General features: G+C 45.7%; 1 protein-coding gene across 1 annotated transcript in view; it reads left to right on the top strand.

The window, feature by feature from the left end:
* Window positions 1–5,314: 5,314 nt before the first annotated feature.
* LOC147463166 (3beta-hydroxysteroid-dehydrogenase/decarboxylase-like) overlaps window positions 5,315–17,249 on the top strand; it is a 60,179-nt gene continuing 48,244 nt past the window's right edge. The window contains exon 1 of the mRNA XM_086487626.1: window positions 5,315–5,576. Coding sequence (XP_086343752.1) covers window positions 5,345–5,576 — 232 coding nt within the window. The 5' untranslated portion in view covers window positions 5,315–5,344. The remainder of the gene's footprint in view (window positions 5,577–17,249) is intronic.

The raw sequence follows: 17,249 nt of genomic DNA, 5'->3' as shown, positions 1-17,249 counted from the left end.
ATCATGAACTTCATCCCTTCATTTCGATCATGAACATAAAAGTCTGCAAGCTGCATAAGTACACACTTCAAAACGATTTCCTTTGAAGAACTATAAATAAAAGTAGACCAGTAGTTAAACTTTGCATAACATGAAAATTTTAAATTATAAAAAAAGTAAATAGTGCACAGCCTACATGAGTACCATACATAAGTATGGTGGAGAGAGACTACATTTCAAATGCAAATCTCATTAAGAAATTTAGTAGACATTAGACCAACTTTAGTTTTTGTGGTTGATATTGTTTTGAAGAACTACAATTTCTACCATCTCAATCCCTCCTGCTTCCGTCTCTACATTCATCATCATTGTCGTTGCCTTCATATCCATTATATTTATCCTTGTAATTATCGTGCTCTCTGTGAATCGTTTGTCCACTACATCCATGTGACTATAATCCCTTCTATATCAAATTTCATCATGTTTGTCTTAGTCTCTTCGTCTTTCATATTTTTCTTATGCCAATCATATCTATACAGATATCCTTCATCAAGTAGATCATGTAGAGGCTTTTGATAAACGTTTCCTGCTTCTCACTCCAATATTGATATCTTTGACCCTTGGACACATGTGGTTGCCCTAACAAATGCGTCCATCCACTCGGCACATGATATGTAGAGAGTCCTACACCATGAAGTTCTTGCACACGATATCACTTTGTTTTTGGCACAGAATCTCTTGAAGGACGATTCAGATCCCATGGGATGGATTCAAGCATGGTCCTTTGCGATTTCTCTCACATCTCTCTCCTCTATTTGGCTAAAGTAGACTTTGTCATTGTAGATCTCTATGGTGAAACCTCTCATTTTCCTACAATTTTCATAGGTGAAACATCAATGTGCACCTTGTTTTCCCTCTTAAGAAGGCTAGCTCATCCTTATTGAGCTCAATTTGAAGTTCCTCTTTAGCGTCTTCATCTTGATACAAGAGTCTAGATTCACCAGCATCATAATTGGGATAATCCCTCACATCCAAGACAACAAAAGTCCACAGGTGAAGGTTAGTAATGGCCCTTGCACGACAAGCATAGACTTGGAAAATTTGTTCAAGAAAAAATCATTAGCTATAGATAAATAGGTGAAAGCTATCGATACAAGACAAAGACAATAGTTAAAAGTCCAACATGAATGATATCATTTCACATCTGATCAACAACTTTGTTGTAAAAAGGATTGCAGCTTGATTAGACACCACACTTAACCCTCTCCTATGGCTAGAAAAATTAAGATGACAAGTAATAGGTATCGCTATGTCACAAAATTTGTGCTTATAACCTTCAAATGTTTCTCCAACAACCCTTGACTAGTAATGTTGTTGTGAATTTTGTTACCCATATGAAGGTCTTGCACACCTTCAAGGCACAAGAATAAGTAATTGAATTTGGGGAAAGGTCAACCCTTCGTAGCTGGTTAATCCCGGGCTCTAGTTTGTCCGCTCCAATCTGCACTTAAAAATTGTTGTTCGTGCCTCCTTCAAGATTTGAGGCATTGCTGCATCATAAAGCCGTTGGAGTGCAAGGGTACAACAGATGAGACTTGTGAGGTGGGCTTTTTGGCAATTGTTTATGATAAGCATGCGTGAGGCTCCTATAAGCTGTGCAAATAGGTTCGAGGCCGACGACTAAGATTAGGAAAAAATGCCTTAAGCCAACCAGGTTAAGAGAGAAAGAGAATTATCGACCTTGTTTGTTGCAGAGGGAGGTGCCCTTACATATGTATATTTGAGCAACAGATCATGACCTTTAGTCTACCTTCTCAACATTAATGATTTCCCTAAGCTCTATTGATAGTTGATGCTCGTCAACACAGCTATTGCATGCATGAAAGGAACGCTTGTTGTACATCTAAAGATCACACAATCAACTATTACAAAGGATGATGGATCCACTACTGGAAACGGATCTCGCAACTTGCAGGTAGTTAACAACAAGGAAAATATCGTGTAGGTTAGTCAAGGTTGCTAGCTGGGGGGGGGGGGGGGGGTGGAGAGAGAGAGAGAGAGAGAGAGAGAGAGAGAGAGAGAGAGAGAGAGAGAGAGAGAGAGAGAGAGAGAGAGAGAGAGAGAGTTACTCGCAGTCATAATGTCAATTGCGTATGACGATGACGAGTAGGTGACGATTGGGCCGCTACTTGCCAAGGATCTCCATCATCATCTCCTCTATGACTTCTACTATAGTATTGATCGTGGCATTCTGTTTTGCTAGCATGTAGACTCATCACTGCTTTTGTGTTGTTCCTCTTCTTCCAAATTAGCTGCATACTCAATTAGCTCTTTTTGTAGATAATTTATTATCCTTTGTTTGCACACAAACATCCCATAATAGAAAAGCGTAGAGAGTTTTGCTTGTTTGATGGGGGCTCCAAAAAGAACTACATGCATAGAATGCAAAGCAAACATTCCAAATAAAAGATATGAACATGGAGGACTACACATGTTGAAGGTTTACACGAGCTGCATTTGCCGCCACAATCATAGTCTTGTCCCCGCCGTCTTCACAATTTCCTGAGAGCCAAGAAAGCAAGCTAATTCCTTGTGTATGGGGCAAAGACGAATATTTCTTGGAACAGGGTAGCAGGACAAGGCGTGACACAGGCTATTGCTACCTGTTAATGGGCTAGGCTGTTGACTACGTGGACTTAGACGACAAACTGAGGCTGCTAAATAAAGTGTTCTGCGATGATTTTAAATAAAGTGTTTAGCGGCGCTGCTTTATGTGATAATCTGAACCGTTCGTCGTTTTTATTAATCTAATGGTGATTCGCTTGGCTACCTGGTCGATTGTGAGACCTCATTTTGGAAAAGCCCTCGCGACGATTTTAAATAAAGTGTTTAGCGGCGCTGCTTTATGCGATAATCTGAACCGTTCGCCATTTTTATTAATCTAATGGTGATTTGCTTGGCTATGTGGTCGATTGTGAGACCTCATTTTGGAAAAGCCCCTTAGTCCAACCAAGTAAACATCCACAATCTTCAACTCTTACCTTTTACTTTAGACCACATTGTGTAACAAACAATTTATACACGGTCTGACCATTGCATCATTAATTTAATGCTCCCATTATGATAAATATGACTCCAACAATTCAAAATCCACCTTATGCTCCGCCAATGTTCATTTGGGGACTCCCACACGCTGGGGGGGGGGGGGGGGGGGCAACTGCGAAGGAAACATCACATCTGTCTAATCAAAAGGGAAAATAACGATTACCCGAAGGTACCTTTAATCCAAGTTTATAGCACTTCTTGAGCACATCATTAATTTCTTGCGCCCATCATGGTAAATCTGTCTCCAACTCCTCAAACTCCTCTTTATGCTTCACCAATGTTCATTGAACCCAAGTTCAAAGCCCCCAACGCGAAAGTTGTGGCATCCAGTGTGATTACCTAGTGTGGTGTAAGGATTTATTTTTTCAAAATTTGTATGTACACCTGCAATATAGGAAAGTACTACGATTCTGTGATCGCTCTGGAGACTCTGGACACAGAGGGAGAGGATGGGCGAGGGGAGGGTGTGCGTGGTGACGGGAGGTCGAGGCTTTGCTGCCCGGCATTTGGTTTTGTAGTTATTGAGGAGCGAGCAATGGCTGGTCGTGCGGATCTTGGATCTCGCTCCCCACATCTCCCTCGATTCTCATGAACAATCGGGCCTTCTTGCAGAGAGTCTCTCTTCTGGAAAAGCGCTATATGTTTCTGTTGACCTTCGTGATGGCTCACAGGTTCTTCAAGGTGTGTGTAAGAGAGAGAGAGAGAGAGAGAGAGAGAGAGAGAGAGAGAGAGAGAGAGAGATGAAATGAAATGAAATGTTATATTAACGTCTTCAAAAGGCCAAAGTGACCTATGAGACCAGAAAGTTACAATGTGGTGGATGTGATACAAAGTCAGAGTATCAGAAAAAATTACTATGGAATCTTAGACTGCTAGATGTGAGCTAAGCAGCTAGGTGGGATAGCTAAATCACAAAAGATCTAGCATCGGTCGTTGGCGGATCTCATCAATCTCCTCCATGGTCAATAGCATGACCGGGCGTCATGCATGTCGAGCCAAAGTAATCCGAATCCTCTGATGCAGCCTCTGTCTATGCTGTGTAGTCCTTCGCAGTCATGGGTGTTTGGATCTCCCTAACTCGGTCGCTTGGTCGACCAGTGTGCCTCTCGTGTGAGGCGACGAGTTCTCCTGTGGTGGTAGCTCCTCCGGGTGCCAGTGTCTGCTCTAAAGAAGTCTGTGATCCGTCTCTTAGATTGGCTAGCCTCTCCCCTCATGAGGCTCTCTCTGTGTTTGCGCAGCTCGAGCAAAAACAGACCCAAGCAGTACGAAGCTCTCTCTGAATAAGCAGTGGAAGCGGCCACGTATCTCGTAGTAGACGGGCCAGTGGCATGTGTAGTGCAACTCTGTCTCAGGCTCCATGTCACACAGGAGGCATGTCATGCAGAGTTACCCGGAACGCGGAACGGGAACGGCGACGAGGACCCTCGCGGAACAGGGGAACGGCAAGGGGTCCCGAACGGGAACGGCGCGGAACGGGAGGCATAAAAAACACCCAAATAATGCTTGAGAAGGGAATGGGTGTGAGGGGATGCATTTTAATTTTTGAGTCCTTGCACACTAAAAAAACACCTAATGTTCATTGCAAATTTGCAAAAAACTGCCTATTTCTTCCCATTTTTGAGAGTTGGCTGTTCCGGGCCGTTCCGGTATCAGGTGGTCACCCGGAACGGCAAAACGTTCCGGGGCGTTCCAGCTTGGCAGAGGGGGAGGGAACGGCGTTCCGGCCTTCTAGGGCCTACGGAACGCGTTCCCCAGTAACTATGATGTCATGGCCTCTGTTGGTACTCCACTGTATCTCCCAGTCTCTATTCGTAGCTGGTGTGAAGATGTGCGTATTTGGCCAATAGCACATCGTATCCCATGAGACAAGTGGGTGTCCATGTATTTGGGCCTCGTCACAAATACATGTTTCTTCACACATATTCTGTCTAATCAAAAGGGAAAATAACGATTACCCGAAGGTACCTTTAACCCAAGTTTATAGCACTTCTTGAGCACACCATTAGTTTCTTGCGTCCATCATGGTAAATCTGTCTCCAACTCCTCAAACTCCTCTTTATGCTTCACCAATGTTCATTGAACCCAAGTTCAAAACCCCCAATGCGAAAGTTGTGGCATCCAGTGTGTAAAGCTACAGCTGCCTTATTACCTAGTGTGGTGTAACGATTTTTTTAATCAAAATTTGTCTGTACACCTGCAATATAGGAAAGTACTATGATTCTGTGATCGCTCTGGAGACTCTGGACACAGAGGGAGAGAGATGGGCGAAGGGAGGGTGTGCGTGGTGACGGGAGGTCGAGGCTTTGCTGCCCGGCATTTGGTTTTGCAGTTATTGAGGAGCGAGCAATGGCTGGTTGTGCGGATCTTGGATCTCGCTCCCCACATCTCCCTCGATTCTCATGAACAATCGGGCCTTCTTGCAGAGAGTCTCTCTTCTGGAAAAGCGCTATATGTTTCTGTTGACCTTCGTGATGGCTCACAGGTTCTTCAAGGTGTGTGTGTGTGTGTGTGTGTGAGAGAGAGAGAGAGAGAGAGAGAGAGAGAGAGAGAGAGAGAGAGAGAGAGAGAGAGAGAGAGATGAAATGAAATGAAATGTTATATTAACGTCTTCGAAAGGCCAAAGTGACCTATGAGACCAGAAAGTTACAATGTGGTGGATCTGATACAAAGTCAGAGTAACAAAAAAAAAAAAGACAGAAAAAATTACTATGGAATCTTAGACTGCTAGATGTGAGCTAAGCAGCTAGGTGGGATAGCTAAATCACAAAAGATCTAGCATCGATCGCTGGCGGATCTCATCAATCTCCTCCATGGTCAATAGCCTGACTGGGCGTCATGCATGTCGAGCCAAAGTGATCCGAATCCTCTGATGCAGCCTCCGTCTATGCTATGTAGTCCTCCGCAGTCGTGGGCGTTTGGATCTCCCTAACTCGGTCGCTCGGTCGATCAGTGTGCCTCTGGTGTGAGGCAACGAGCTCTCCTGTGGTGGTAGCTCCTCCGGGTGTCTAGTGTCTGCTCTAAAGAAGTTTGTGATCCATCTCTGAGACTGGCTAGCCTCTCCCCTCAATGAGGCTCTCTCTGTGTTTGCGCAGCTCGAGCAAAAACAGACCCAAGTAGGTCCGAAGCCCTCTCTGAACAAGTAGTGGAAGCGGCCACGTATCTCGTAGTAGACGGGGCAGTGGCATGTGCAGTGCAACTCTGTCTCAGGCTCCATGTCACACAGGAGGCATGTCCTGGCCTCTTCTGGTACTCCACTGTATCTCCCAGTCTCGATCTGTAGCTTGTGTGAAGATGTGTGTATCTGGCCAATAGCACATCGCATCCCATGAGAGAGTGGGTGTCCACGTATTTGGGCCTCGTCACAAAACAGTCCTCTGTAAGCTGGAGAAGATGCTCTCTGTAGAAAGCAATCTTCGTGCCCAACTCCTGTGCTGGCTGTATCCATGTCCTCCTGGTGTCTAGCTGAGTCAAGTCTCGACGGATGAGCCTGGTGATCTTGGATTGTGTAGGAGTCAGAGAGGGTGCATCTAGTGAGTATTGGAAGGGGGGCAATCTGTCCAGGCTGAACCCATGCACTTGAAACCATGATGTCATCTCCCCATACCAGCATGCTGTATCTCCCTGCATGGCTAACTGTCAAGAGGACTCAAGTGCAAGGCGGGCAGATCTGTCTCTGGGAAGTTCCCACATGCGGTGTATGAAGGAGACAGATCTGGTGAGCGCCTCCACCACTAATGGGGGGGCAGCTAGCTTTGCCCGGATAATGGCACGTGGTACTGAAGCCTTGGCTCTAATGAGCCTCTAGATCATAGAGACTAATGGCTTCTCCATGTCCCCCCATCCATCCATGCGACATGTCCTCCCGTGATGGTCCAAGGACGGTCCCCAAATCTCAGCTCCATAGAGCAATACATAAGCCACCAAAGTGTCAAAGAGCCAGAGCTTCGTCCGAGGCTCCTGAAACTGAACATGTGAACACATCCTCTCCAATCTACCCAACGCTGCGTGGGCTCTGGTCAGTCTAGTCGCTGCTGCTCTCCTCAATGAAAATGCTGGTCCACTGAAAACCACTCCAAGGTAGGTGTAAGCATCTGTATACTCCACTGTCTCCTGGCCGTATGTGAATGCGGGCGCTGACCTCCTGATCCACTGCGGGGTGGTATTAAATACCGTGACCTCCGTTTTATCAAGGTTGACAGACAAACCACTTTCCTGGGCGAACGTATGCAAAGCATCCAAGTGACGTTGCATCCCCTCTGGAGAGTCGGAGATCAATACAATATCATCAGCATATAACAATAGTGAAATCCATGTCCCTGCCAGCTGTGCACCTCTATCCCCATCTCTCTCAATGTAGTCAGAAACCTCATCCACATACATACCAAATAGAGTAGGAGAGAGCGGGCAACCCTGCTTCACCCCAATAGTGGAGTGAACCGCTGTAGAAAGGGCCTCTGGGGTGCGTACATGCCCCACTACTGACCTGTATAATGCCATAACTCCCCAAATGAGCTCTGTGGGTACTCCCATCTCCTGTAATTTACACATCAATCTAGCTCTGGGTTTTGTGTCAAATGCGTTGCGTAAGTCCACAAAGCTACAATAGATGCGTCTCTGATGCGATCTGCCCTCCTCAATGATGGCTCTGAGTGTCAAGATATGGTCAAGAGTAGAAAAGCCTCTCCTGAACCCTGCCTGCCCGGCTGCCCGTATCTTCTCTCTCTCTGTCCATCTGCTCAGCTGCTGCTCAAGAATGGGTACGTACAACCGTGCCAATGTGTGTCCGATCATGATAGTGCGATAATTCCCAGGCTCCATAGGGTCTTCTGACTTGAAGATAGGTACAATAGTAGATAGGCTCCAAGTATCAGGCAAGCCCTCACACATGGCACGGTTAAACATAATTGCTAGAAGCTCTGCTAATAGATCTCTGGCATGTATGAAGTGCTCAACCACTAAGCCCTCATGATCATATGCTCTCCCAGTCCTCATCCTGTCAATGGCCTTCCTCACCATCATAACAGTGAAAAAAGCATAAGTGTGGGGACATGGATCGGGGGGGTCGGGGAGGGGCGGCTGTCCAGGAATTGTGTACAGAGATGACGTGTATTGGCCCCAAGCCACTGTAGACGTAATGGTGGGGGGGGGGGGGGGGGTGCTCATGAAAGAGCCGCCATGCCTCACGTGAGTCCTGACTCGAGAATAGCTGGTATAGGTCCTACTCTAGGCGAGCCAAAAATGCCCTCTTCTTCCACCGCATCAGGCGTCGGAAGTCAATCTGTGACTATCACATGAGTGATGTCCCCAAAAGCACCTCCCTCTGAAGTCTAGCTCTAGTCTCGCGGCATTCCTCATCATACCAGCTGTTCTGGGGCATGCTCCCAGAACGGCGTCTTTGCTCAGGCTGGGTGTGTGGATATGCCTCTGCTGTTGCATCATGTAATGTCTGTGTCAGTATAGTAGTAAGTTCCTCCAAAGGTCGCCCTGGCTCTTCTGTACACAGGCGTTTGTAGATCCCATCTATGTATACACCGTCTGTCTCCTGCGTGAAAGTGTAGCGGGTAGGGGCTGTTGCTTGTGGCATGTGTGCTATATTGAATTGGAAAGAGATGGTCAGCGACACAAGAGCATGGTCTACTGCCACACCAACAGGTCTGGGTCCAATCGTGAGATCCTGGATACTAGAGATGAGGCTCGGCTGTGCCACTAGAGAGCGGTTAGGGTTTCACTCTCAGACTCTGCGTCCAGATGCTCTGAGAAGTGAGGCCCTCACCACTAATTTAAAGGTTACAAGGGATGCCCAAAAGCAGAGCCCCAAAAGCTTTTAAAATCAAAAGCATCAGTTCTATCTCTCTCTTAGAGAGTCTTTTCTCTTTTTTTTTATAAAAAAAAAGCAAAAGCAAAATTCGCGTCGCTCATCATTTTCCAAAAAAAAAAAAAAAATTTTTTTTTTTTAATAATAATCCGCCTCCGCGATTTTCGGAATTTAGGGTTTTTGGCAAAAATTAGGGTTTGCAGGAATTTTAGGGTTTCTGGCAGAAATTAGGGTTTCTGCTGTCCGCCACGTCATCACTTTGTGACATACCCCCCTCTTGAAAGCATTGTAATCGACCGCGATTACGCCTGCAAAACCGACAAAAGCCATAAACCGTCTTAGCAGACACTGACTGTTAGTACCTACGTACTAGGAACACACATCTAGCACATGTACAAAATCGACAGTCACATCACACGACATCACAGGACATCACCAGACATCACAGGACATCACATGACATTCAACATTCATTCGGATCTTAGACCATGATTTATCGGCAATGTAGCTAGCAATCACATCTAGGTCCAATCGGGACCTCATCGATGTCCGATTGACTAACCCCTATTGCAACCATGTCTATTCGAGATCAATCAGACCAAAATGCTGCAGTCATTTCGTCTATCAGTTCCTGCACTCACAAGAAGTCAAGAACAAATCAGTATCATAATCAGGAATTCCATTTCATAAAGTCATCCAGCAGAATACTGTCAGCTCTCAGTATCCCTGAAGCTCAAAGAGACATCAGTGACTTTAGTATGAAAATCGAGGCATCTGTTGACAAAGGAGTGGAGCGACTCCCCTCTTGTGCATCCCACTGCACCAGATCTTCGGCCAAGCTGAGTTTCTGGGTTCCGTTTGGAGTAGACTATGCTAAACCAAAACATCGAGGTAAAGTTTCACAATCCGAGGAGTATCTGCTAGGTCCTCCTCCTCCATCCACTTCGCATCAAATGCAGGAAAGTTCTTGAACTTAACCAAGAACCGCCTTCGGACTTTACCTTTCTTCGTATCATTATGTGCCAAAATCTGTTCAGGAACAAGGATCTCCTCGTTTTCTTCCACTTCGGGTTGCTCATCAGGCTCCCCATCATCAGGCACATCACCCTTAACAGGGTTCAAGAGACTCACATGCAATGCATTATGAATCCTCCAAGTATCTGGCAGTTTCAATCGGAAGGAGACATCATTTATCTTGTCAGTAATCTGGAAAGGTCCGTAGTATCACATACTAAGCTTTGGAAAAAGCCTCTCCTTTCCCTTTTTTTTTTCTTAGGCGTGCCTTCTCAAAAGTAAGAGCACCCAATCATCCTCCTTCAGTTTCCAGTCGCGACGATGGCGATCCGCTGCCTTTTTCTGTCGTTCTTGAGACTTCTGTAAAGTCTCGTGAACCTTGGCAAAAGCCGTATCCAAATCTCGCGAATATTCATCCGCTTCAAATTTCTAATCTTTCGTGCTCAGGAAGGATGGAACCTTCGCAGCAGTTTCAACAATCTCTCATGGCGTCTTCCCCGTCGAAGAGTGTATCGTGTTATTGTAGGCAAATTCCACCAAAGGTAAGTTCTTTTCCCATTGAGTCTTCTGATGCGAGATACAAGACTTCAATAAATCTAAAATCACTGAATTGGCAATCTCAAATTGCCCGTCAGTCTGCAAGTGGAACGATGACGAGAACTGCAACCGCGTCCCAATGTTCTCCCAAATTGCCTTCCAAAACAAACTCATAAATCTGGGGTCTCTGTCGGAGACAATCGTCTCAGGCGTGCCATGTAATCGGAAAATCATCGTGATCATTCTGTATTCTCGGGAGATAAAAAAAAAATGAAATCCATTTCAATATTTTCCCAGGGGCGGGTGGGTGGGTATGGGTAAAGGCTGTAACAATCCCTGTGCCTTATGCCTGTCAAACTTGACCTTCTAGCATACCAAGCAACTGCGCACAAACTCTTCCACATCCTTCTTCAGTCTCCGCCAAAAGAAATCTCTCTCTACCCCTTTCATGGTGGTAGCAATGCTGCGGTGACCCGTAAAAGGTGGACAGTGGCAATCAGTCATAACCTTTTCCCTCAACGGCTGTGTAACGCACAACATAGTCTTTTTCATCAAGTAGCCTTCCCGAAGGGAGTATCCAGCTACTGTCTCCCCATCCCGTATCCGTGTGAAAATATCTGCAAAATCTGTATCTGTGGCACACTGATCGACCATATCCTCGAAGCTCTTATGATGTATCGCGGAAATAGCCAGAACCAACGGTTTCCGAGACAAAGCATCTGCCACCACATTCTTCTGTCCCTGCACATGGACAATCTGGAAGTGAAACTATGACAAGATGTTCGCCCACCGCATCTGCTTTTCCGAAAGCTGCTTCTGTGACAAGAAGTAGCGCAAACTCTGATGGTCTGTAAAGACAATAAAATCCGCTCCGAGTAGGTAATGCCGCCACTGAGTAAGAGCATGGATAACCGCCAAAAGCTCTTTCTCATAAATCTGTGCTGTCATCTCCGGCCTAGAGAACAAACGGCTCTCGTAAGCTATGACATGGCCTTCTTGCATCAAGACCGCACCCAGACTACGACCACAAGCATCACAATATACTTCGAATGACTTCTGCAAGTCCGGCAAAGTCAAAATAGGTCCCGTAGTCAATTTCTCTTTCAATGTCTGAAAGGCAGTCACCTCTGTGGGTCCCCACGAAAAAGGTACTCCTTTCTGTGTCAAGATATGCAAAGGGGAAGCAACCTCTGCAAACTTTCGTATGAACCGCCTGTAGTATGAACATAGTCCCAAGAAGCTTCTAACTTCATGGACATTCCTCAAATCGGGCCAATCACGGATAGTCTCTATCTTGGCCGGGTCCATTTGCACTCCTGTTGTGTTGCTGACACAATGTGTCCCAAAAAGTGTATCCATGGTAGGAAAAAAATTCACTTTTCGTTGCATTAATCACTAGCGTGTGATCTCGTAATGCCTAAAAGACTTGAAGCAGATGATCTCTGTGTTCTGCCTCATTCTTCGAGAAAACAATGATGTCGTCAAAGAAAGTGCCAACAAATAGCCTGTACTCTCGAAAAATCCTGTCCATCATCCTGTTAAATGTCGCAGGAGCATTGGTTAAGCCAAAAGGCATCACCAAAAACTCAAATAACCCAAAAGTTGTCCGAAAAGCTGTCTTGTAGACATCTCCTGGCGCTATCCTGATCTGATGATATCCACTCTTCAAGTCAATCCTGCTAAAACACGAGGATCCCTGTAACCTGTCGAGTATATCATCGATCCTAGGAATCGGAAATCTGTTCTTGATGGTGATTTCGTTGAGAGTGCTATAATCGATGCACATTCTCCAAGATCTGTCTTTCTTCAAAATCAACAACACTGGAGAGCAATACGGTGAAGTACTAAGCTGGACAAGACCCTTTTCCAAGAGGTCTTTCACTGAGTTCATAATCTTTTCATTCTGTACTCGGCTCACACAATAAGGTGGCCGATTCCGTGGTGTGCTTCCAGATATCAGATCAATGGTATGATCTTCAGGCCCTCTCAAAAGCAATCGGCATGAGCGTGGAGAAAAAAATCTTGGCGTTCTTTTCTTCAGGTCAAAACATATTCAACTTTTATCCATGGTTCAGTTCTCCCAAAAGAATGAGTAAGAAAACTGAAGTTCATCAAGTACAATCTCTAAGCCCTTCATTTATCAAAGTCGCTTTCTCGGCCCGGTAGTCAACCACGGCGTAGTTCTTGTGGTACCAAGGGATCCCGAGTAGAACGTCACTCACGTGCCCTGAACACCCCTGTCATTGCAAACGAAGTTTGCCAATGCTCGGTGTAATGGCAACATCCCATCCGGGTGCCAGTCGAACTACCTCCGCCAGTGGCGTCAGTCTGTCGGGCGCAGTTCCAAATCGAGCCGCCAATTCCAAGTGAAAAGAAGTTGGCCTTGGCTCCTTCAAAAGAGCTTCTTGATCCTTCACTTTGCCCCAAAAAAAAACGGCAAAGTTTGTACTTTCATTCATTTGATTCGGTGCAAGTCCCATGCCATGTGGTACCAGTTCTGCTTTTCGATCTGCCTTTTCTGCCACATTCCTCAGCTGCTCTCGAACTCTCAGACCTGTCGTCGTCTTTATCATTCTGTTCTTTCTGTGCCTTATCAGGGCACTTTGCGGAAATATGTCCATGTTTCCCGCATCCAAAGCACTTCCCCTCTCTGATGAAGCGAGCTCTCTCCTCAGGAGTAAGCTTGGGTCGTGCATCCTTTTTTTTTTTCTCTGGGTTGCTCTTTTTCATTCTACTTTCATTCCCAGAAGTCTGTTTGGCTCGTTGTGTCATGGCCTCATCTGTGGGGTAGGTCAGACTGCCAGAGTGAATGGCAAAGCCCCGCTTCGCATGACTCATCAACTCCTGAATAGAAGCTGACTTCTGTTCCAAGCAGTGATCTCGGATCTCTGTAGGTAGACCCAAGGTAAACCGCTCAATTTGTTCTCTGAACGAGATCTTCTTGAATGAAGAGGCGGGTAGAAAAGAGCTCCAGAATCTTTCACAATAAGAATTCACTGTATCGCTCTTGGTCATCCGGAGATGGTTCCAAGCAGCTCGTATATCTCGCTCAAACTCTTGAGTCAACCAAGAAGAAATAAAAAGCCTCTTGAATTTCAGCCATGTAACTGGCACAGTCTTGCTTAATAGAAGCGTGGACCACCAAGTAGGAGCATTCCCCTCAGAGTAAGAGGCAGCTCTCCGAATCTTGGAGTGCTCTGAATAGCGTCCTCCCGCGAAAGCGATGTCAAACTGCTGTATAAGAGACAAAGCCTTCGAAGCATCTGAGTATCCTGAAAAGTATCAAACTTGATCGAGTGGCCACCTTCCTTAAACTCTCGGACTTTCTTGCTGTTATCTTCGAGAAAGTCATATTGGTTGGCTTTGTAAAAATTCTTCTTGTTCGCATAAAACTTTCCGTCATCGGAATCTGAGCTGTCTGTAGACGAGTCCTCAGTAGAACTGTCAGTCTCTGGGCGAGATGTAGCCTTCTTTGCCTTTTTCTTGCCCGTTCCGAAGCTTTGTGTCTTGCTTCGCTTTTTGCTTTTTTTTCTGTCTTCTTCGCTCTAATCCGAGGAGCTAGAAGAACTGTCAGAAGAAGAAGAAGAAGAACTGGGTACTCCTTCAAATCGAACACGCTTCTTCCGTTTCTTTGCTTTGTCGAATGTCGACTGACGACCCAAATATCCCGGGAAGTCAGTACCTTTGTTCTGCTTTTTGCTGTGCTTTTTGCCGTGCTTTTTGCCTTTCTTTTGCACGTCGAAAAGCTGAGCAATCCGTGCATCAACCACGTTCTCCAGTTCCTTCTCCGTATATTTCTTGGAGGTAGAAGGTTTCTTGAGAGCGGGTTTCGGGAGTGGTGTTGTGGTTCTCTGCCACTCCATCTGTACCTCTTTCAAAGAGGTCTGGTTCATATATTTTACCATCTTCGGGTCCTTGGCAAAATTGAGCATCATCTTTGTTGCATCGCCAATCAATTGACGACGCTCCATCTCTCTTCGCTCCGCCTGAGTAGGCCGAGGCGGGCCATACTCTCTGCCTGAATCTTCGTTGTGATCCCAGCCCGCATCTCCAGATGCAGAGGGAGTCGACTGATCATTGCCTGAAGCCATAGGTGCCGCGGAAAAAAATTTCGGGGATCGGATTTCCCGTAGAAGAGAAATCGGCCGTGCTCTGATACCACTGTAACAAACTTGGACACTCCAAGTCAAGAATCAACCGCGACAGCACCAAATAACCACTTCAAAACAATTCACAGATCACAATAGATTTGCACTGGCCCGGCGGAGTTCCGTGCCTAGAGATATTGGCCCCAAAGACTGGCGCCCCTTTCGGTATTTCTTTTTGTATTAATCAATCATCAAAGTACAAGAGAGCGGTTAGGGTTTCACTCTCAGACTCTGCGTCCAGATGCTCTGAGAAGTGAGGCCCTCACCACTAATTTAAAGGTTACAAGGGATGCCCAAAAGCAGAGCCCCAAAAGCTTTTAAAATCAAAAGCATCAGTTCTCTCTCTCTCTTAGAGAGTCTTTTCTCTTTTTTTTTATAAAAAAAAAGCAAAAGCAAAATTCGCGTCGCTCATCATTTTCCAAAAAAAAAAATAAATTTTTTTTTTTTAAAAATAATAATCCGCCTCCGCGATTTTCGGAATTTAGGGTTTTTGGCAAAAATTAGGGTTTGCAGGAATTTAGGGTTTCTGGCAGAAATTAGGGTTTCTGCTGTCCGCCACGTCATCACTTTGTGACAGGTCCCATGTCTATCACGTGTCGTCCATACTCGGTATGTTCCCCATCCTGTGATAGTTTGGATAGGCCCGTCTTTGCAACATCCAGCTCTCTCAGTATCTCCTCTGAAGTATCATAAAAAAATGTCTGATGATGGACAGTCCTAGCATTGAAGTCCCCTAAAATGATGATGTCACCTCTCTAGAGAACTCCCAGATGTCATCATCCAAAATAGAAAAGGGGGACTGTCCTCTTAGTGGTGCATACACTGATGTACTCGGGGGAAAGTAGCAAATAGCAATGTAAAGATGTGTCTGTCTCTGCTCTCAATCTCACCCACATGTACCTAGCTTGCTCGTCCTTGCGGGCTATATGTATCAATGGTTGCAACTCCTCCCTGAATAACACTGCCACTCCTCCTGAGCCCCGTCCTCTGTGCTCTGATCGTGTCTCCTGTCTACAGGCGGTCTCCCATCTGTATCCACTAATGTGAGGCATAGTCTCTGCCCAGGGGCCTGATGTGTCTCAGAGTAGAAGATGATGTCTCTACCACTAAAACTTTCCTCAAAAGCACCCACATCAAGACGCATAGATCCATTACAATTCCAGGTAGCAACTTTGAGTGTGGTCCCATAGGTCTCACACCGTCATGTGGGGCGTGGCTCCAATATCACCACTCTTCCATCTTGGTAAAAAGCAATCTTACCTTTTTCCCTTGCTGTTCTAATCTCTGGCATTACCTCCTGCATATGAGCGATCTGTGAGAGGGTAAGATCATCCCTGAGAAAGATGCCCATTACCTGCATCGGCTCATGAACCCCCATCAAAGCCATGAGTTCTTTTACCTCTTCGTCCACATTATCTTTGTCTTTAAGGCCGCAAATTCTCACATGTAGAGAGCGCACACGCCTTCTTTGCTCCTCTTCTAGTGTCAGGTTAACTATGTTGGGTGTGGACGTTGTTGTTTCCTTGCTTTTCCCCTTCTTGGCAACCTCAATCCATTTCTCTACCTCATCTGCCTTCTGTTGAGTCTCGGTGATAACGTCCACCCAAGAGGTCGTCAGTTCTTTGTGCTGCTCTTCCCCCTCTTTGATGGCTCGCACTTGTTCTTTTTGATCGTGTTGAGCTCTTCGATTACTGAAGGTTGCAATTCTCCTTCTTCAAGTGTATTTCTTGATCGTGCCTCGGCGAGCTCCCTCTTAAGTGATGTAATCTCTTCGTCTTGGGCCGTCACACGATCTCCCAATGCAACGATCTTGCTTTCTTGGGCCGGAACGTGATCTTCGAGTAGGTTTATTGTACCTAATAGGTGGCAGTTGATCTTGTTCATGGTCTCGACCATTTCTTCTTTGCACTTTTGGACTGCGTCTAATAAGGGGTCGGGCTTGTCATTTTGCTTTCTCATGGCTGGGCGTTACTAACAAACAGACAAACAAGACGAAGTGTTGCGGAGATCTACACGCACCCGGGCGTCCGCATTATGCATACATGTTCCCACATTAAGCATACATGGCGCATTCAATTTCTGCAATTTTCTGCGATTTCCTAAAAATCTGCAATTTTGCAATTTCTGAGTTTTACTGAAATTTGCTATTTCCTGCTCTGATCTTACCTGCGATAATTCTGCGCAGAAAACTGCTTGCTGTAATTGAGAAAATCTGCTCGCTGAAGTCTGCAGAATTTGAACAAATTTGATTTGAAAAAAAATCTGCGGCAGGGGGGAGGGGAGGGGGGGGGCAGCATGGTGTAGTTGGTGGGGGGGAGAAAGTGGCATGAGGAGGGGGGGGGGACTGGATTGCAGGGCAGAGAGAGAGAGAGAGAGAGAGAGAGAGAGAGAGAGAGAGAGAGAGAGAGAGAGAGAGAGAGAGATGAAATGAAATGTTATATTAACGTCTTCAAAAGGCCAAAATGACCTATGAGACCAGAAAGTTACAATGTGGTGGATCTGATACAAAGTCAGAGTAACAAGATGACAAAATGACAAAATGAAATACTATGGAATCCTGAACTGCTAGGTGTGAACTAAGCAGCTAAACAGCTAGCCGGGATAGCTAGATCACAGGAGATCCAGCATCGGTTGCTGGTGGATCTCATCAA

The sequence above is a fragment of the Adiantum capillus-veneris genome, chromosome 2, assembly GCF_014529385.1.
Source record: "Adiantum capillus-veneris isolate H3 chromosome 2, ASM1452938v2, whole genome shotgun sequence".
NCBI classification, from domain to species: Eukaryota; Viridiplantae; Streptophyta; class Polypodiopsida; order Polypodiales; family Pteridaceae; genus Adiantum; species Adiantum capillus-veneris.
Note: the sequence above shows the minus strand (reverse complement) of the source record. Positions and strands in the feature narration are given on the sequence as shown.